The 22400-nt window shown below is 42.0% G+C and overlaps 1 protein-coding gene and 1 long non-coding RNA gene across 2 annotated transcripts; one reads left to right on the forward strand and one right to left on the reverse strand.

The window, feature by feature from the left end:
• Nucleotides 1-2890: 2890 nt before the first annotated feature.
• LOC133783828 (peroxidase 15-like) lies at nt 2891-6136 on the reverse strand. Its single transcript, XM_062223449.1, has 4 exons — nt 5923-6136; nt 5633-5830; nt 4465-4630; nt 2891-3527 (listed from the first exon to the last, which is right to left on the reverse strand). Exons 1-4 carry the CDS (start codon nt 6127-6129, stop codon nt 3064-3066), a joined length of 1035 nt encoding a protein of 344 aa, XP_062079433.1. The 5' UTR covers nt 6130-6136; the 3' UTR covers nt 2891-3063.
• Nucleotides 6137-9772: 3636 nt separating this feature from the next.
• Nucleotides 9773-11731, forward strand: LOC133781725 (uncharacterized). Its single transcript, XR_009870235.1, has 2 exons — nt 9773-10551; nt 10663-11731. It is a non-coding gene; the product is annotated as an uncharacterized LOC133781725 (long non-coding RNA).
• The last annotated feature ends 10669 nt before the right edge of the window (nt 11732-22400 follow it).

The raw sequence follows: 22400 nt of genomic DNA on the forward strand, positions 1-22400 counted from the left end.
GTGTTTGCCTCTTTGTGGATACGACATAGCCCGATTGCTTAGGAGTTTATTGGGCGATATCAGTTGTCCAAAGGCTTATGCGTTTAAAAAGGATCTTTAAAGAGCTGAATCATGAGCATTTCGGGGATCTTCACGCTCAAGTTTTACACGCCAAGCATCATACTCTTCAATCGGACCCTCTAAACAAAACGAAAATTAATGAAAAGTTTGCTGCCTATTTGCACAATAGAAGATGCCAGGATAATTATTTGGCTTTTTTGAAACAAAAAGATAAAATCAGTTGGCTCAAGGAGGGAGATGATAATACTAAGTTGTTTCATCAAAGTTTAAAGCAAAGAAGGTCCCTTAATACTATTTATGTCGTTCAAGATATGCAAGGGCAATGGGTGGACTCTAAGGATGGTGTCTCAGAGGCTTTCCTTTCTTTTTATAAGGATCTATTAGGTTCTCAATTGGGTAATAGAAGGAAGGTGTCTTAGGGTGTAGTTAATTTGGGACCTTTAGTTTCTATTGAGCAACAACAGATGCTTCTTCAAAAGTTTACTTCTAAAGATGTTAAGAGAGCTATTTTCTCCATTCTGAATCAAAAAGCACCGGGTTTGGATGGCTATGGTAGTGGTTTCTATAAAACTAATTGGGATTTTATTGGAGATGAAGTTAGTAGGGATGTTTTATCTTTTCTCCATTCGGGTCATTTGCTCAAAGAGATAAACAACACTACTATCACTCTTATTCCGAAACTTCACTGTCCAGCATCTGTTAGTGATTTTCGGCCTATCTCTTGTTGTAATGTTTTGTATAAGGCGACTGCTAAATTGGTTTATGAGAGACTGAGATGTATTTTGCCAGATTTAATTCCTCAGAATCAGGGGGTTTCATTCATGGGCGGTTTATCGCTCATAATATCAGGATTAAGTTCGTCATTATGGAAGGAAGACTGTGCATCCAAGTTGCATGATTAAATTGGATCTGAAAAAAGCTTATGATACCGTTGATTGGGATTTTTTAGAGGAAATGTTGCTGGCGCTAAATTTTCCAATTAAGTTTGTGAAGCTGATTATGACTTGTGTGCGTACTCCTTGCATTTCGTTGTTGCTAGATGGTTCTATTCATGGTTTTTTCGAGGCTAAGCGGGGTCAAAGACAAGGGGACCCTCTATCTCATCTCCTTTTTGTCATCTGTATGGAATACTTATCTCGCATTTTATCTAAACTTGCTTGCAAGCAAGATTTCCACTTCCATTACAGGTGTAAAGAGCTTAAATTAACTCATTTATGTTTCGCGGATGATGTTATTCTGTTTTGTAGAGAAGATTTCATTTCAATAGTGCAGCTGCTTCAAGGCTTTAAAAGGTTTTTTGTTTCCTCTGGTTTACAAGCTAATGTGAATGAATCGGCGGTCTATTGCCATGGTATGAATGATGAGGATGTGAATCGTATTCACCTAGTTTCGGGTTTTATTAAAAGCCAGCTCCCATTTCGATATCTTGGGATCCCGATCTGTTCTAAATGTCTCAATTTGGCTGAGTGTAGTGTTTTGGTTGCGAAGATGATACATAGAATTAGAATTTGGAGATCTCGTCATTTGTCTCTAGCTGGTAGAATGACTCTTGTGAATGCAGTTCTGATGTCTATTCAAATTTATTGGGCTCAAGTTATGATCCTTCCGAAGGCCTTGCTAGAAAAAATTAATCAAATCTGTTGGAATTTCCTTTGGCATGGGTCTTCTGAGTTTGTTGGAACCGGTTCTGTCTCTTGGGACATTGTGTGTAAGAGGAAGCTTGAAGGCAGTTTGGGTTTGAGAAATTTTTTTTATTGGAACTTGGCTGCTATTGGGAAGCATGTTTGACATATATCCATGAACAAGGAGAATCTCTGGGTGAAATGGGTCCGTTCTGTTTATCTCAAAGGTCATGATTGGTGGGAGTATTCAACTACTAGTGATAGCAGCTGGTATTAGCGTCAGGTGGTGAGAGCTAAAGAGCAAATCAAAAGCTTTATATCCAAGAATAGTTTTATGCAAAACTCCTATTCTATTTATGAAATTTATAAAGTCCTAAAAAATGATCAGCAATCCAGATTTGTTTATGCAGCTGTTTGGAGTAGAGTTATAGTTCCTAAGCACAGATTTTTCAAGTGGCTCTACCTTTTACGGAGATTGAAAACAAAAGAATCGTCTAAGAAATTTTGAATTGAGTATTGATTCTTACTGTTGTATCTGTGGTTTGAAGGAAGAATCCCACAATCACCTCTTTTTTTATTGTTGTTTTAGTACTCAGTGTGTTCAACACATACTGGTGTGGTTGTTAGTTAAGACTCGACATTGTACAGTTGAAGGCATCTTCAAATGGATTAAATGAAGCAAGTTGAGTAGATTCAAGAAATTGGTGTATTGGACTATTCTTGCCAGCCTTATTTACCATATATGGAGAGTTAGGAATTTATCTTATTGGGAGGCTATAGTCTGGCCAGTATACGACCTCTTTGATTAAAATGGTTGTCTATAATAGGATTTCTTATACACGTTTAGTAGGGGTGAAAGTTGATGAGTTAGTTTGGTTTGTTTGAAATGTAATTGTTGAATTGAGTTGCTGGGCCGTTTCCAGCATCTGTATTTTTTGTTTCTTTTCAATACAATGACTTATATAAAAAATTGTAAGAAATACATATATATGCGGCCAAAAGAAATTCAAAATCCAACACTAATATTTTCATAAAGGAATCCGAAAATAATTATATATATATATAACAAAAAAAACTATAAGGATATATACAAAAAGTTTGTACATATATATGATTTAGGAGTACATAGTTTCTTGGTTGCAATTCTTCAAAATATAATACATTGACTATAGTGATAATGAAAGAAAGACATATATATATATATATAATAATGACAATTCATTCATTAATTTATTAACAAACATATAAAAATTTAAATACATTGAGAACATATATATGTATGTGAACACATGCACACACATACATATAAATAAATGATATATATATATATCATCTTATTAATAATTATATATATATATCAAGACCAAATATTGATCTCAAATTAGATGGAGGAAACATAAGCAGCAGAAGTAGTTGATCCAACCGAAGCAATATCATTAACCTTTCTGCAGTTCAGTCTGATTTCTCCATCACCATCAGTGATTGGACTTAGGTTACCCATTCTGATCATGGATCTCACAAAGCTTCGAAAGAAAGCAGTTTGGCTTGCACTGAAGCTGTTGACAATGTCAATGGTATCAGCTCCAGGGGTTGAAAACAGCTCTTGGTCACTTTGGAACAGCCCCTTGAGTTGTTGGAGATTTGAATAGTAGTTTTTGTCAAACTGATCTGGTGTGGTGGGGTCTATATTTGTTATCACAGACGCGTCTCCTCCCTCAGGGCATAGATCTTGTAGTAATATTAAGTAGTTTTCGTCTATGGTTGGGTCAGGAAGCCCTGTCTCATTGAAATTGAATAATCGGTCCCTAAAGGTTCCACATTGAGCCCTTCCAAATGTGTGAGCTCCTGCACATATTATTAATAATAAATATAAAAAAAATTAAGTACATTTTTATATAAATTTTTTAGTTAATATTTATTGTGTATTAATAATAAATTTATGTGTTACATCACTTATTTCAAATTTCTAACCAATAATTGACAAAAATTGATTAATTAGTATGATTATGAGACATCATCCTTAAGAACAAGAGTAGTGACTTTCTTATTCGGAATTGATGATCCCAGAAAATATATTTAGAAAACATAAGGTTAAATTTAAAATTGTATTGAGATATAACTACTGCTAATTTTTTTATCAGTACAAAAGTTTTATTTTATATATAAACGGGGGACGAATTTCTCTATCAGGTATGGACTAGAACTTCGAAAATAATGATAAGAAAATATTTAAAAATAAAAAATGGTTCACATCACAACGAAATTTAAACCTCCATTAAATATAATTAATGTAATTGTTTAACACTTTCCAAAAATATTAAAAAAAAAATTGATAGAATTAAATAAAATTTTATTTAGATCTAGATAAGTTACACTATTATTTATATTATTATGGAGGGTCACTAGTTATTACAAGTCATTGACTTTTTATATGATTTAATTAGAAATGGTTATGGATATAATTTGTATATATATTTAGGTTTATGTTGGAAAGTATTATTTATATTCTGGCCGGTTTCTTTGAAGACTGCAATTTATTTATTTATTTATTGTTGAAAAACGGTTGATTCAAATTTTGCAATAAGAAAATCAAATTTTATATAATCATGAATGTCATCACATGTAATTATAATAGAATACAATAATAAAAAATAATTGCATCAGGGAAAAAATGATTAATAGTAAACCAAGTAGCTAGCGTAATTAATTTATTGTTATATATCATGATGACGTAATTAAAAGACCAAATTAAAGAAAAAAAGTAATTTAATGAATTAATTACCTGATAAGGCAACAAGGTCAGTGGAGTCAAGTCCCATGGCCAAGAATTTGGACTTGAGTACATCTAGGGTTTCAAAAGGAGCTGGAAGTAAGATGTTGGCACCTGTTTGATTGGCTATTCTTCCATCTCTTCTTCCTACTAGGTTTGTCCATGGTGGACCTCCTGACTGTCATACATAACCAAACCAAACCAAAACATTTAGGGCAGGTTTGGTATGCACGTCATATAGTATTGTATAAGATTGTATTATAGTATTATTGCTATACAATATTATGTTTGATATTCACTTGTATTAAAATATATGATGTTTGCTATGCAAATGAATTATATTGTCTTAATCAAAACTAAATAAACTAAATACTTTTTAACGATATCATAGGTGATACTACTCTGACCCCAACCCGGCCAGCCCCGACCCCGGCTCTGGAACCCAGACTCGACCCCGACCCTAAATCTCGACCCCAGCCCTAACCCCGGAGCCCGACTCTGTTCCCAACCCCGGCCCTCGACCTCGGACCCTGGCCTAGGCCCCACCCCCTAGCCCTAACCCTGACTCTGGCCCTCGACTCCGGACACCCCAACCCCAGCCCTGACCCCGGCTTCGGGACTGACCCTGACCCGTGACCCTGACCTCGACCCAGATCTTACCACAATACAACTTCATTTAAAAAATATTACAATACAAGCTAACACATACAATTTTTTATGTATTGAATAATACGGTTGGATATTATATTAAAATTTGTGATTCTAATAATCAATACAATACAAAATTCATTCCAAACATAATGTTCCACTTATTTAATACAAAACGTGAACTTATTCATTTATATATTATGCTGCTTAGCAAGATAAGAAAAATAAAGCATATAATATCCTTGAACTAGCTAGAAAAAATAAATAAAAAATTAATAATTGTTGATCTTTTTTGTCGATAGAAGAAGTAGTATTATTAGTTTATACAAGCATAGTGTCCTAGCTTCATATGAAATATTTGAGTGTAAGTAGTATAATAGTTAATATCTCATATTAAGTTGTTAAATCAAACAAAAAGGCTGAATTAAACAAGTTTACTTATTAATAAATTACTAAATAATAAATATGAAAAACAAGAAGTGGAATCATTTGACTAATTAATATAATTATCAATATGTATATATATATATACCAGAAAAACAGATCGCTCAGAAGCGATTGTAAGAAGATCAGCGCATGAAACAGTAGCAGGGCAAGCTTCCTCCAAGGCAGCCTTGATTCTATCCACAACCTCAAATCCTCTCACTGAGTTTATGTTTGGCCCAGCATCCTTCTCAGTCACTATTCCATTTGCTGTGTCATTATCCAACAACAACGATCCATCACAACCCTGCATTTTTAATTCAAAACAAAATCATTTATATATATATATATATAGCTATACATGCATGTGTATACATATAAAAAGAGTTTACTACGTACATGAACGAAACAATCGTGGAAATGAAGCCTAATGAGGCTGGCACCGATTCGAGGATCGGAGTTGTGGAGAACATCAGCAACGATATTTTGGATAATATTGGTCACATCTGGACATGTTTCATCGTAAAATGTTCGACTTAGCTGACCATATGAACTAGATATTATTCCTCCAATAATCAAAACCACGTACAATAAACTTGTACCCATTCCTATTCTCTTAATAAAGACTAAAGAACAAGACTTAATGAAGAAACAAACACAAACAATGCCTTCATTTATAGTAAGTGATGACAAAATCGTGTGTGTGAACAATTTTTATATTAACATTACTTTAATAATATATATTGTTTAATATACTATTAATATTATTGCTTGCTCGAAAAGTTTGCTGTTTAAGAATAAAGATATATTTCTTTGAAACTCCACAGGTTGAAAGGTCTTATCTTAAGACTTATATATATTAATTATTAACTATAATAATTCACGATGATTAACTATGTGTGTATTATTTTCCGAGTCAATAATTATATTTAAAGGGTTTGTCTATAGCTAATTATTATCTTGTATTATAAGTATCAATTCAAACTTCTAAAAACGTTTTAGTCAGAATACGGATCAAATTATTTGACCAGCAAAACACGTTTTCGTTGTTTTTGGAATAGTGCTGCATATAGGGAATAGCTCTGTTTTAGCAACATATATTAAAATCAATGATTCATATTTATAGTTGTTAATTAATATTTATAAAAATAAATTTTGATTTTTTCAAATTTTTTTGATGGTTATCTGATGAAAAACGTGTATTTATTATGAAAATTTAATATTGTAAATTTTTTATTTTTCAAATGTATGTCAATTTCTAAATATTGCTAGTGTCTCTCATTGGTTGGAAACAACATTAATTATGACAAAAAAAAAACCAAAAAAAATATTTATTTGTTGGTGATTTGCTATATCAAGTCCCTATGTTGTCACACCATCTATTTTTCCATTGGTATGATATTGTCCGCTTTGGGCCTAAGTCCTCACGGATTTGTTTTTTGGGCACCTTCCCAAAAGGCCTCATTCCAATGGAGATGGTGTCCATCCTTATATACCCAAAGATCCTTCCCATTTCTAGCCAATGTGGGACTTTGGTTGTACACCAAACAATCCTCCCCTCAAACAAAGGACCACATTGTCTCCCCTCAGACGATTACAAATCTAAATCTGAATCCCTCGATTCCAACACTCAAGATTCCCTTGAGTAAGCTAGATGAATCCCTTCACCAGCTAGATTCGAAATCCCTTCGAATACCTGAATCCCTCGATTCCAACACTCAAGATCCCCTTGAGTAAGCTAGATGAATCCCTTCACCAGCTAGATTTGAAATCCCTTCGAATCAGATATGAACCTCCGATGGCTCTAGCAGCAAGCTTCACCTCCTTTGTTTGGCAATCCGAGGATACATTCACATGGCTAATTTTTGGGAACCTGGCTCTGATACCACTTGTAAGGACCGTCGGACACCATCTATTTCCCCATTGGTATGATATTGTCTGCTTTGGGCCTAAGCCCTCACGGATTTTTTTTTTTGAGCACCTTCCCAAAATGCCTCATTCCAATGGAGATGGTGTCCATCCTTATATACCCAAAGATCCTTCCCATTTCTAGCCAATGTGGGACTTTGGTTGTACACCCAACATATATAAAATAATTATATAAACATATTACAAGATAAATTAAACCAAAATATTATTTATGATTTTTTTTAAAAAGTATATATAATATGATAACTTTTTAGATTACAAATTATCTCGTTTAAGGTACAAAACATTTATGATATTATTCAAATTACACCTTAATGATTGATGAATAAACTTGTTTATTCTTGATAGAAGATAAATGCTATTTTAATTTCGTATGTAGTTATACAGTCATACTATTTATATACACACGACACCTATATATAAAATATTTGTAATATTTATTGTTATTCAATAGGTGTTAACCGAGGTTTTCGGTAACTATATTAATAAATATTATTTAAGGGTAATAATAATAGAAGTAGAAGATTAACACGGGGTTTTTACGTGGTTGGGGCGTTAATGAGCCTTAGTCCACGAGTCTGTAGTATTAGAGCTTGGAAGACCTTTTACAATGGAGTTTCTCTCTGTATTTTAACAGAGTAACTGTATCTTAGTTGAAGAGTCCTCCTTTTTTCCAGTGTTCTATAGCCTGTATTTCTAGGCTTATGGGAACATTGGGTCTGGGCTGGGTATGACCCGGGCCCATCAGAGATACGGATATTCTTGGCCTTTCTAGTGGAAGCCCAATATGAAAGATACAACATACATGAATTCTAGACCAGCTGAGGCCCAATGAGTTGACTCAAGAGATATATCTCGCCCGACAAAACGGTGCTTTTGGTCTGGACACTTCGAGTTACGAGGCAGATTCAAGAGACAAGACCAGTCAGAGTACTTGGCAGCGCAGACCTGAAACAACGGCGTGCAATCCTGAGGTGGCCTTTTTCGCAGGTGAAAAGTGGGGACAACCCCCACGCGGAGTGGGGCGGCTTCAGGGTCCTGGACGCTTGGCCCCTCCAACTGGGGACGATATGATCCGGGTTCATTTACCTTTGTCCCTCTTCATTTACCACAGGCCCGGACCGTACCAGGGTCCGGGACCAGGATGCGTATGTCGTGGGGGGTTCGAACGGTCTGCACGTCTCCCGGATGACTGTCCTGGATGACGGGACCCGGAAGACCATATCAGACCCCCCTAATGGGCCCAGAATCGCACCCCGGGCCCGTACCCCTCTCGGACACTCCCGTACCAAGAGGCCTTGGGCTGGGCTCGCATGCTGAACAACCCTTGACCAAGGGCCCGGACGAATGTCCCGGGTCCATGCAGGAAACGAGGATAACATTTACCCCCCAAACCTTCGCCTAGGCCTGCTAGGAGGAGGTTTGCATCGTCCCCAGGACGCTCGCGCGGTTGCCTTCCCAGTTCCTGCTTAGGATCGCAGGTCCGTGATAGCGGGTTGTGGTATTGGCCGTATGCCTGGCCCGGACCACTTACCAATATCTGGGGACGTTTACCTTTGTCCCGCTTCGTGGCAGGGGTACACGTGTCACCAAGCGGTTGCTGCACGGGTCTTGAAAGGTCGCCTAGCCCTCCCAAGGGTCGCTAGGCCTAGGCTAGTGTGTCAGCACACATCACGAAGCGTGCCATCCGCATGGGGGGCCATCATTAATATCCTTGGGATGAGGTGGACCGTAGGATGGGGCGACCTCTGGCATCCGCCCCTCTTGGGCCGTTAGATCCGAGATGGCGAGGATCCAGTCTGAGGGGGTTCATAAATATCCCTACGCGACTCTTGACTGTTCGATGGGGAGACACCTGTCCGTTGGATCGGAGGCCAGGATTTGGGGCCATTATAAATACCCCACGAAAGCCAATTTGACATTTTTAAACTTTCGAACCAGTTTAAGAACCAAAAAGCTCTACTCGAGCCTTGCATGTCCGACATCCCCGACGGCATACACCACCTTCTGCTGACTCTGCGCCGCTGCCTGTTCCCCAGAACCCCCACTTCTGCCCTTCTACCTGAAGATGCGTCTTGGGCCTGTCTTGTCGACGAACTGCTAAACCGGCTACACCATTTCAAGAACGAAGTTCTGCCGTCCTTACAGTCGGACAACCACCACCTTCTACGGCCAATAGCTCATAGTAAGTCCCCTTGACCCGCTTGACGACTATATGAACTTATGATGTTCTTTTAATTCGTGCGTTTAGGCTTTGTATTTAGGAGTTGTTAGGAAGGGCGCCTGGTCCGGGTTGCTCTATATCCAGATGCTTCCCAGACAGAGGGCGGGTCTTAATTTTCTTCTTTCCCGATCAGGGTTCCGTGGCTCTTCGGTGTCCCGGACCTGATCCGAAGGGGCTCCAAGCAGTCCTTAGGAGACCCCCCGTACCTTGACCGACTTTGTAAAGACTCAAAAAAAAAAAATAATAATAATAAATAATATTTATTTTAAGTGGTGGGACCCACTTACTTTATTATTTGGCAGCCTTTCCCTTTTTCTTCTCTTTCTTTTCTTTTCTTTTTCTTTCCTTTTCCTTCCCGAGCACATCTCCTTCTTCTTCTTCTGTTTTTTTCTTCTTTTTCTCTCTGCAACAACCCACGTCGGGGTATCACGAAGCCTTGGCCGAAGTTCCATTTTGCCGCCACGCGCCGGAGTTGGAGCACCAGTGGCCGGCGACAACCTCATCCCCAAAACCTCAAGGCCATCGGACTTAAGACGCACCCGAACGGAGCAGTCAAAGTTTCGTTGTCAAAACTTTGACCGCACTTTCCGGCGAACCCAGACCTCCGTTTGGTGAGTGGGTGGCACCGTTGGAACCAGTGTGAAGGGAGGAACGTCGCCCACTAAGTCATTTCAGTCAACTCACCGTTTTTCTCCGGCGAAATTTTGGGTATCTCCGCCCCTTCGGAGGCATTTTCCGGCGACACCAGAGGTCAGTTGAGCAAAGGGGTTGTACTTCCGTGATGTACTACTCGAGAGGATCGTTTTGATATATGATATGCACATATTCGTCGACGTTCCCGGTACCGCTATCAACTGCTAGTGTGCACCGCTTGGGTGAGGTTTCGGAACTTGAATTTTTAAATATGGTCATATTATATGTCGTTGGACACGATTTTGAATAAGGAATCCAGTAATGATAATCATTTGCTCATTTGATACTCGTAGGAAAATCGTGATATATAGATCCAATTTAATTCGCTCTAGGATAATCGTTAAGCTTGGGAGTGTCCCTTGGGGCTCGGACTGAACATTCTTAAGAGGTAGGGACTCAACTTGACTATTGGACTTGTTGTACTCTTATTGAATTGCATTAACATATTCCAATTTTGATATTTATAAAGTGTTTGAAAAATGGAAAACTTAATCTGCATATTTTCTGTTCTGTTCTGAGGGCACGGAGTGCCAAATATATTATTTTGCTCACTTAATTATGCAGGTTATGATTTTTGGGTTTTATACAAATGCAGCTGTTATGCTGCCCAATTTTCTAAAATAAAAAGGGAATATGTTTATTTCTTCTCGTGTTTACCTGCATTTGGTTATATCGATGAGAGCCATAGTGATCATGATTTGTGCATGTTGTTGTTTCACGACCTAGTCTCTGTGTCATCATAGGTAGATCAGGTGTCCACTCACCTGTAGGTGTAAAGACCTAGCATCTGTATACAGGAAGTGTTCTGAGCCTCCCCATTGTGGTGGTTATCAGGTCCGGCTACCCGGTTTAGGATGTCGGATTTTCTATGGTGGGTAACGGGAACTAGGGGTCTAGTGGACTGGGTGATGTGCACTGGTAGCTATGCTCTTATGATTACTTATGGTTTCTCTCTATTTTGGTTTATACATGATGATGTATGTTTTGTTTTAAAAAGCTAACCATGCAGGGGTTTTTATTGAACTTTTGAGTCCTATGTTCTTAGTTGCTTTCCTACTGGGCTTTATAAGCTCACCCCCTATATCTCTCCCATTCCAGGATCCTAGTGACGCAAAACATGGATAAGGTGAATTATCGCTGAAGCTAATGTGTTTAGCTCCCTAGTCCTATCTTTTGAGCATTTTGTATTTAATTTGGAACCTATCGGTCTGTATATCTAAGTTAGCTATGTAATAGTTAGACATGAGGAATGGTGGATGCTAAGTATTATTATGGTGTTTTATGACTAATTAAATTTAACTATTTGGTGACTACATAACTGTGGGGATATTATTGTTCTATGTATTAAGATAAATGATCCTACTTTTATCCGTTATATTTTCATATATAATTATAGGAGTTATTCCGTTATCCTGACTTATAATTATAGTAATATTTAAAATAAATTAAAGGATCATTTATAAAGACTATTTTTCACAAAGGGTCAAAGTTTGACCTTTGACCACCCAAGTTATGGATATTACAACTCTGCCACAGGCCTAGGGCTCGGGTTGTGACAGAAAAATGGTATCAGAGCACCGGGTTTAAATACCTCGGAGTGTGTCACCAAATAGATTAAATATTTTTTTTGTAAAGTATTTTAATATATAAATGCATATGTATGTAGAAAGCATCCATTCCTCACTAACTGTTTAGCTTTAAACTCTCAGACCTAAGTTGATGGCTCCGAGAGGAAGGGCAACGAGGAGGAGGCCTGCAGCTGAAGTCCCTGAGGCTGAACTTCCCACTCAGCCAGCTGCATTTCCGATGAATGCCATTCTTGAGGCTTTAAGAGGCCTTCCTGCCCAGCAGATGGATCCAGCTACTCGGCAGAGTCATCACTTCCAGATTTTCCACCGGATTCAAATGCCTGAGTTTGAGGGTGGGCAAGACCCTATGATGGCTGAAAGGTGGTTGAGACAGATTAAGAAAAATTTCAACACCATGGGAACACCTGAAGAGTATCAAGTGACTTTTGCTGTATCTAAGTTAGAGGGTAGTGCAGCGGATTGGTGGGAAACCTTGAGTAGGACTACTGAGACTGAGGGGATGACTTGGAGAGACTTTGAAAAGGTCTTCAGGGAACAATATTTTAACCCATCTCACCGGAGGACTTTAATTGGGTCATTTGACAGCTTAAGACAGGGGGACATGACAGTAAATGAGTTCTACATAAAGTTTGTAGAATTATCTTCCTATGCTTATGCCGGTGCAGTCGATCAACCTCTTTTGATTGAACAGTTTCTTCGTCGCTTAAACCCTTCAATATTGGGTCCACTTGCCCCTATGACCTTTGGAAATTTGAATGAATGTGTAACAGCAGCCTTACGGACTGAGGCTCATCAAGAAGGAATTGAAAGAAAGAATCCGGCCCGAGAAAGAGGAAATGATAGGAAAATGAACAAGAAGAACCAAGGGCGATGGTTATCCCAGGGACAACAACTTAGTGGGAGTAACAATAGTAGTGGATCTGCAGGAAAGACTCGAATTGGGCCGTATGGGTGTTTCAGTTGTGGCCAACAGGGTCATAAGAAGAAAGATTGCCCACAACGACAACAGAGGTTCCAACCATCACATGGAGGACCCATAGGGAGTTATGCTAGGTCTATTCCTTTTGCAGGACAACCAAATAGTAACCAATCTCAGTCTTCATCCTATAGTTTCACACCTGCACCAGGGCAACAATCCCAATATCAACATCAGTTCAAGCCCCAAGGTTCAGGATTCAACCAGGGGTACTCGCAGAGTTTCCAAACTCCCATTTCTGCTAGGAGTCAGAGAGGGTTTAATCAAGGAGGAGGTTCTGGTGCAAGCACAAACCATCCTGGTCATGGAAAAGGGAAAACAAAGGAAAAAGTCTCTGGCCAAGCCTATGCTCTTGGTGGTGGTGATGCGCAAGGAGGGTCAAGCCATGGAGTTGTGGATGGTATGGTTCTTATCTCACACTCTTGGGCTCATGTATTATTTGATACTGGTGCATCGCATTCTTTTATATCATTAGTGTTTGCTAGCATGTTGGGTTTGAGTTGGGAAACTTTTAGTCCTGCACTGCAGTTGAGTGTACCTATGGGAGGGTATGGTGAAGTATCAACCATCTGCAAATCGGTTTGTATTGTGCTTGAAGGGCATAATTTATTAGGAAACCTGATGGTGTTACCTATGGGATAATTCGATGTGATTCTTGGCATGGATTGGTTGTCTAAGTACCAAGCCATTGTAGATTGCTCACGAAAAATGGTGACTCTTTTAACTCCAAGTGGAGACTTCTTAGTATATCGGGCCAGCATGAATGCAATAAGGCATAATCCTATCCTTAAGGCATGTTTTGGTGGGAAAAGAAACTTAGAGTGTTATGGGAGTCTGTTTGCAATCGAGGATGAGTCTAGGCCTCTAGACAAGTTTCCTTGGATATCAGTGGTTAGTGGCTTCCCAGATGTGTTTCCTGAGGATTTGCAAGGACTACCACCTGATAGAGAGATCGAGTTTTGCATTGATTTGATTCCCGGGACTCAACCAGTTTCTACTGCACCTTATCGCATGGCACCTGCAGAGTTAGTTGAATTGAAAAAGCAATTGGGTGAGCTAATGGATAAAGGTTACATTAGGAACAGTACTTCTCCCTGGGGAGCTCCAGTTTTGTTTGCCAAGAAAGCTGATGGATCCTTACGACTGTGCGTCGATTATCGAAAATTGAATCAGATGACAATTAAGAACAAGTATCCTTTGCCAAGGATAGATGAGTTGTTTGATCAGCTCGGAGGTTCAAAGTGTTTTTCCAAGATTGATTTGAGGTCAGGCTATCATCAATTAAGGATTAAGGAAGATGATATTCCTAAAACTGCTTTTAGAACACGTTATGGACACTTTGAGTTTTTGGTGATGCCATTTGGATTGACAAATGCACCTGCAGCATTTATGGACCTTATGAATAGGATCTTTAGACCCTATTTGGATAAGTTTGTGGTTGTTTTTATTGATGATATTTTGGTGTATTCCAAGACCCCTGAGGACCATGTAGAACATTTAGCTATAGTGTTGCAAACTTTGAGGGACCATCGATTATATGCTAAGAAAGAGAAATGTGACTTCTGGATGACCGAGGTCAAATTCTTAGGGCATGTAATATCTCAAGAAGGCATTACTGTGGATCCTGCAAAGATAGATTCTATCTTACATTGGGGAAGACCAAAGAACGTTACTGAGGTTCGAAGTTTTCGTGGATTAGCAGGTTACTATCGTCGCTTCGTGGAGAATTTTTCTCGTATTGCTATGCCTTTGACAAAGCTAACGAGGAAGGATTTAAAGTTTGTGTGGGATGACAGTTGTGAAGAAGCTTTCAGAGAACTTAAGCGAAGATTGACTACGGCGCCTGTCCTCACTATGCCTAATAGTGATGAGCCTTATGTGGTATTCACTGATGCTTCTGGTACTGGTTTAGGAGGAGTTCTCATGCAAAATGGCAAGGTTGTTGCCTATGCTTCACGCCAATTGAAGCCACATGAGAAGAACTACCCTACACATGACTTGGAACTTGCAGCAGTGATTTTTGCCTTAAAAATTTGGAGATGTTACTTATATGGGGCAAAGTTTGAATTATATTCTGATCATAAGAGTTTAAAGTATCTCTTCACTCAAAGAGACTTAAATTTGAGGCAAAGAAGATGGGTCGAGTACATGGAAGACTATGATTTCACTTTGCAGTATCATCCTGGAAAAGCAAATGTGGTCGCTGATGCATTAAGTAGAAAACCTCATGGCATTTTGGCTTGTTTGGCTCTTGAGGATTGGAAAAGGACGATCATTGTGGGTGAATATGAATTAGAGTACTATGACGGAAAAGATATTGCTTTTGTTTCAAACGTAGTGGTTACCCCAATGCTACTTCAGCAAGTTAAGTAATGTCAGTGGCAAGATGAGAAATTGAGACTTATCTGGAATCGAATCCGAAGCGGTGAGCAGTTAGATGGATGGACAGTAAATGCTGAAGGATTCTTATACCATAAGGGAAGATTGGTTGTTGCAAATATTCTTGATCTTAGAGAGTCTATTATGATCGAGGCTCATAGGTCTAAATTTGTTGTACACCCTGGAAGCACCAAGATGTACCAAGACTTGAAGAGGCAATACTGGTGGGAAGGTATGAAGAGAGATGTGGCTAACTTTGTAGCTAAGTGTATGGTTTGCCAGCAGGTTAAAGCTGAGCACCAGAGACCTTCGGGGTTGCTTCAACCCTTACCTATACCAGAATGGAAGTGGGACAAGATCACGATGGACTTTGTGACAGGATTACCGTTAACACCATTAAAGCATGACACTGTCTGGGTGATTGTTGATCGTTTGACCAAATCTGCTCATTTCATTCCAATTAGAAAGGATTATAAGGTTTCTAAGCTAGCTCGACTTTATGTGGATAATATACTTCGACTACATGGGTTACCTTCCAGCATTGTCTCTGATAGAGATCCTCGATTTACATCAAGGTTTTGGCGAGCGTTGCAAAAATCTTTTGGAACTGAACTTAACTTGAGCACCGCTCACCACCCTCAGACAGATGGACAATCTGAGAGGACTATCCAAACTTTGGAGGACATGCTTCGTTCTTGTATTTTGGATTTTGGGGGTAGCTGGGGAGAACACTTGTCATTGGTGGAATTCACTTATAATAATAGCTACCAGGCCAGTATAGGCATGGCTCCTTATGAGGCATTATATGGGAGACCATGCAGATCACCTTTGTGTTGGGCAGAACCAGATGAGCATGTCACAATTGGGCCTCAGATTATCGCTAGTACCACAGAGAAGATCAAAGGCATCCAAGAGAGACTTAAGGTTGTTCAAAGTCGTCAGAAGAGTTATGCTGATCTCCACCGACGAGAAGTTGAGTTTGAGGTTGGTGACTATGTCTTCTTGAAAGTTACTCCCATGCGTGGTGTGACGAGGTTTGGAGTGAAGGGTAAGCTAGCTCCAAGGTATATTGGACCTTTCGAGGTTATCGAGAGGGTTGGGGAGGTCGCTTACCGATTGAACTTACCAGCGCGGTTGGGGCACGTTCACAATGTGTTCCATGTGTCGATGCTGAGGAAGTACACTCCAGACCCATCACACATCATTGAGTATGAGAATATCCCTCTTCAAGAGAGCGTGACATATGAAGAGCAACCTATCAGAATATTGGCGAGAGAGTTAAAAGTGCTAAGGAATAGGGAGATTCCCGTAGTCAAGGTCTTATGGCGGAACCATAGAGAAGACGAGGCTACTTGGGAGTTAGAGTCAGAGATGTATGAGAAGTATCCTCATTTGTTTAATTTTCAGCTTGAAGTTGTTCTTTGAGAAAAATTTCGGGACGAAATTTCTTTAAGGAAGGAAGAATGTAAAGACTCAAAAAAAAAAAAAAAAAAATAAATAAATAATATTTATTTTAAGTGGTGGGACCCACTTACTTTATTATTTGGCAGCCTTTCCCTTTTTCTTCTCTTTCTTTTCTTTTCTTTTTCTTTCCTTTTCCTTCCCGAGCACATCTCCTTCTTCTTCTTCTTTTTCTGTTTTTTTCTTCTTTTTCTCTCTGCAACAACCCACGTCGGGGTATCACGAAGCCTTGGCCGAAGTTCCATTTTGCCGCCACGCGCCGGAGTTGGAGCACCAGTGGCCGGCGACAACCTCATCCCCAAAACCTCAAGGCCATCGGACTTAAGACGCACCCGAACGGAGCAGTCAAAGTTTCGTTGTCAAAACTTTGACCGCACTTTCCGGCGAACCCAGACCTCCGTTTGGTGAGTGGGTGGCACCGTTGGAACCAGTGTGAAGGGAGGAACGTCGCCCACTAAGTCATTTCAGTCAACTCACCGTTTTTCTCCGGCGAAATTTTGGGTATCTCCGCCCCTTCGGAGGCATTTTCCGGCGACACCAGAGGTCAGTTGAGCAAAGGGGTTGTACTTCCGTGATGTACTACTCGAGAGGATCGTTTTGATATATGATATGCACATATTCGTCGACGTTCCCGGTACCGCTATCAACTGCTAGTGTGCACCGCTTGGGTGAGGTTTCGGAACTTGAATTTTTAAATATGGTCATATTATATGTCGTTGGACACGATTTTGAATAAGGAATCCAGTAATGATAATCATTTGCTCATTTGATACTCGTAGGAAAATCGTGATATATAGATCCAATTTAATTCGCTCTAGGATAATCGTTAAGCTTGGGAGTGTCCCTTGGGGCTCGGACTGAACATTCTTAAGAGGTAGGGACTCAACTTGACTATTGGACTTGTTGTACTCTTATTGAATTGCATTAACATATTCCAATTTTGATATTTATAAAGTGTTTGAAAAATGGAAAACTTAATCTGCATATTTTCTGTTCTGTTCTGAGGGCACGGAGTGCCAAATATATTATTTTGCTCACTTAATTATGCAGGTTATGATTTTTGGGTTTTATACAAATGCAGCTGTTATGCTGCCCAATTTTCTAAAATAAAAAGGGAATATGTTTATTTCTTCTCGTGTTTACCTGCATTTGGTTATATCGATGAGAGCCATAGTGATCATGATTTGTGCATGTTGTTGTTTCACGACCTAGTCTCTGTGTCATCATAGGTAGATCAGGTGTCCACTCACCTGTAGGTGTAAAGACCTAGCATCTGTATACAGGAAGTGTTCTGAGCCTCCCCATTGTGGTGGTTATCAGGTCCGGCTACCCGGTTTAGGATGTCGGATTTTCTATGGTGGGTAACGGGAACTAGGGGTCTAGTGGACTGGGTGATGTGCACTGGTAGCTATGCTCTTATGATTACTTATGGTTTCTCTCTATTTTGGTTTATACATGATGATGTATGTTTTGTTTTAAAAAGCTAACCATGCAGGGGTTTTTATTGAACTTTTGAGTCCTATGTTCTTAGTTGCTTTCCTACTGGGCTTTATAAGCTCACCCCCTATATCTCTCCCATTCCAGGATCCTAGTGACGCAAAACATGGATAAGGTGAATTATCGCTGAAGCTAATGTGTTTAGCTCCCTAGTCCTATCTTTTGAGCATTTTGTATTTAATTTGGAACCTATCGGTCTGTATATCTAAGTTAGCTATGTAATAGTTAGACATGAGGAATGGTGGATGCTAAGTATTATTATGGTGTTTTATGACTAATTAAATTTAACTATTTGGTGACTACATAACTGTGGGGATATTATTGTTCTATGTATTAAGATAAATGATCCTACTTTTATCCGTTATATTTTAATATATAATTATAGGAGTTATTCCGTTATCCTGACTTATAATTATAGTAATATTTAAAATAAATTAAAGGATCATTTATAAAGACTATTTTCCACAAAGGTTCAAAGTTTGACCTTTGACCACCCAAGTTGTGGATATTACAACTCTGCCACAGCCTAGGGCTCGGGTTGTGACAGACTTTCTTGGGTTTAGGTACTGACTGCTTGTCTTTCTTTCTTTGTTCCCAGATCGTCAGCTATGGCAACGGTCGTTACGCTCCATTCTAAAGAAGAGGTCAATAGGGCCCATGTCGTTGTTACTGGATCCCAGACGCCCAAGGGAAACAGGTGGGAAATGGACGTGACGCCAAACCTGTTTCGGAATTACCGGATGATGCTGCTCCTGGAGCAGCGTCTGGGCATCGAATCAACTCCCGGAATCTTTCACAACCGCATGGCCAGGATCGAGGAGCGGGCGCATACGTCTGTGGAAGGATTCGGGGCCTGGAGCGCCGGTCACGTCAGCGCGGGAGCTACGCTCCCGCTTCACGACTATTTCGTGCGATTCTTGACATACGTGGGAATCGCACCGTTCCAGCTTCTGCCTCAAGTGTACCGGCTACTCGCTGGATGGCTGGTGTTTTGCATCGCGAAGGAGGTCGCGGAGCCTACCCCGGAGATCTTGTACTTCTACAAGCTGGAGCCGCAGGTCAATGTCAAGGACAAGACCCTGGACGGATTTTATAGATTGAAGCCGCGGAGTAGCTATCCTGCTCCTACCAGCTCCTGGAGGCATCCCCCGGACGTCAGGCATTACTGGTTCCTGACATCCGGGTTCCTTGTGGACAAGAACCCCACAATGTTGCCGGACTTCCAGCGAGTGGGTAAGTATTTTCCTGGTCCTCTCTTTTATTCCTTATCCTTTATTGTTGTCTCACATCATATCTTCCGGGTGGCAGGGCCTTTCGCTCAAACTCCCCTTACCAAGTTCATTATGGAAAGGAGGAGGTTTTACTCCGGGTTGAGCGCGGAGGATTTGGATGTGGGTGGCTACGTCACGGACGACAATCTACGTCACGGATGCTCGCGGCCACCCAAACCATTGTTATCCCGAACCTTCGGGGCATCCCCTGCGAGAAGAACGTCGACGTCCGGGAGCAGTTGGCCCTGGACCACATTGCCAGTGTGGAGAGAGCGGCGCGAGCCAATGCGGCCCGGCGCAAGAAGGATCAGGCCCCGATAGAGGCGGCCACTTCAGAGGAGCTGGAGGAGCTCTTCGAGGACGCCCTACCAAACATTGGGACTCCCGGGGCTAGCGTATCGGGGCAAGGTAACTCCCCTTTAATCTTAACTTATGCTCCCCGAATCGGGGACTTTGCTAGGGATAGGCTAGTACCCCCGGGCCCCGCGTTTGGGGGTCGATGGGGAGGTGAGACCTTCGATTCCCGTCCCCGTAGGATCCGAGGTCCTCATGTTCTTATCCGGGTTCCTCCAGTACGGGGGTTTCCTAAACCCGGACGACATAGGGGATCGGGTCCACTCATTTGCTTTAGAGGAATTGAGTCGTGCCCAGGGCATAGATGCGGGTTCGTCCCGGGTCATTTTTAGTTTTGACATGTGTTTTTGTTTTTGTTTGGTTTACCATCCTAACTCCCTTTTCTGTACTTTTGCAGGGGATTCCGGTATGTCAACCCCTGCCAACGAAATGAGGCGGCTCATCAAGGACAGGGCAGCCAGGAAAAACAGCGAGGCGACGGGCCCGGAGCACGGTCTCAACAGGAAGGCGTCCGGGGCGGAATCTCGTCCCGGTGGGGGAGCCTTGGTCGCGGTCCCCATCCAAGCCATGGAGCCTGCTGCAATCTCCGCCCCCGCCCAGCACCCCGTAATTGACTTGGAGGCGGGCACAACGGTCAGTAGGAGCTCTGGGAAGAGGGGCCCAGACGCTGGCGCCGAAGAGGGCAACACCGGGAAGAGGCCCCGAACGAGGCGGACTGGCTTGGCCGAAGAGTCACACGGCGAGAGTCGGCTGGCCGTGAAGGAGGTCCCTGCACTGCCCGTTCTCCCCACACGTCCAACTCTTCTCGAGGAGGGGGAGTCCGCCTTGAGGGATGAGCAGTCCTGGCTGATTAACCGGACCTGGGAAAGCGGTCGCGGCTAGAAGGACGAGACTTACAGAGCCCTGACGATCCGTCGTCAGGTTGAATTCGCAGAGCGTCCTGTCGAGTTCAGCGCTCCTCAGCCGATCGTGGATCGGCCAGCCGCCGAAGCGGGCTTCCGCCCTAAACTCGAACAGGACGCGGCCCCCTGGCGGCTGACCTGCTAGACCAGGTGGGGAACACCATGTCCAACCTCCAGCTCAAGAGGTACGCCACAATAGCCAATCTGGACGTACTGTTCATCTCCCAGGCTCTCCGCCACCAGGCCACCGCGGTAACTTTTACTTGTCTTCTTATACTCCTTCCTTTACTTGTTGATGAAGATTTTATTGTCTAACTTTTCTTTGCTCCAGGTTGACTTGTTGTCCCATCGGAGTGCCGATCTAGTGGCCGAGCTGGCCATGAAGATGGAGACGGCCAAGCTGGAGCTGGAGGCGGCTGTGAATCAAAGGGAGGCTGCCAAGGAGGCCCTTGGCCGGGAGATGGCCCGTGCCAAGACGGTGCGCGAGGAGCTTGATCGCGCCAGGGCCGGATTAGAAGAGGAGTTGTCCCGGAAATCAAGGGAGGCCGATGAACATGCAACACTCTTGGAGGCGGCCGCGGCTCAGTCTGTCCTGGATAAGGAGGAGATCCAGGCCTTGAAGGTCCGGGTCTGAGAACCTGGCGACTCCCTCCTTGGGGAGAAGGCGGCGCACGCAATATCCCGCCGCGAAAAGGAGGAGGCCGAGGGCTTGCTGGATGTCACTTTTGATGAGGCCATTTACATGGCCTGGTGCAAGGACAAGAGTATGAACCTCCTTGTCTTCCCTGATCCGGAGTCGAAGCGGGCCGAATTCGAGGCCAAGGAGAAGGAGGACGCGGACCTCCGGGCGGATGAGTTGTAGGCCCGAATCCCGACCTTGTAATTTTATTAGTATTTTTGGCTTGTAATTAAGTTTAAAACACTGCTCCCTTCTCTGGTTTTTATGTAGGCTTCCTTTCGTTATTTCGAATAGAAATTTCATTTTGTTGCCGCGATAACTTGATTGTGAGGGTTCAGTTTCGGTTCCAACGGCCTGGACTAGACTGAACGACTTAACTCACCGAGTTTTTAATCCTGGCACCAAGTCCAGGGCCACCGGGGCTTAGTTTAACTTGGAGCTTTGTTCTCCTTTTATCAGCTTTAGGCCATGGCTTTGCCCTGGGGCAAACCGGATGCTTCTATCTCCCGGACATCAATTGTCAGGAATAGACGAGCCTTGGGCTTGGTCCTCTCTATTTTATACCCCCGGACATCGTTCGTCCGGGGTGGGACCGGCCTTGGGCTCGGTCCTTTTTATTTTATCCCCCTAGACATCGCTCGTCCGGGGCGGGACCGGCCTCAGGCTCGGTCCTTTTTATTTTATACCCCCAGACGTCGTTCGTCCGAGGTGGGACCGGCCTTGGGCTCGGTCCTTTTTATTTTATACCCCCGGACGTCATTCGTCCGGGATGGGACCGGCCTTGGGCTCGGTCCTTTTTATTTTATACCCCCGGACATCGTTCGTCCGGGCTGAGACCGTGGGGTTTGCGTCGCCCGGACCTTGGTGGTCCGAGCCGGGACTAGCCTAAGCTTGCGCCCCGCCAGGTGTTTTCTTGTACCCGG

This window comes from Humulus lupulus, chromosome 6, assembly GCF_963169125.1.
Source record: "Humulus lupulus chromosome 6, drHumLupu1.1, whole genome shotgun sequence".
Lineage (NCBI taxonomy): Eukaryota > Viridiplantae > Streptophyta > Magnoliopsida > Rosales > Cannabaceae > Humulus > Humulus lupulus.

Bases quoted from the DNA above. Each gene is read 5' to 3' on its own strand.
- LOC133783828 (XM_062223449.1), bottom strand. From the start codon at position 6,129: ATGGGTACAAGTTTATTGTACGTGGTTTTGATTATTGGAGGAATAATA. The intron at 4,631-5,632 runs GTATATATATAT...TATGTATGACAG, and splicing joins CTGAGCGATCTGTTTTTCTG to TCAGGAGGTCCACCATGGAC. The intron at 3,528-4,464 runs GTAATTAATTCA...TAATATGTGCAG, and splicing joins TGACCTTGTTGCCTTATCAG to GAGCTCACACATTTGGAAGG.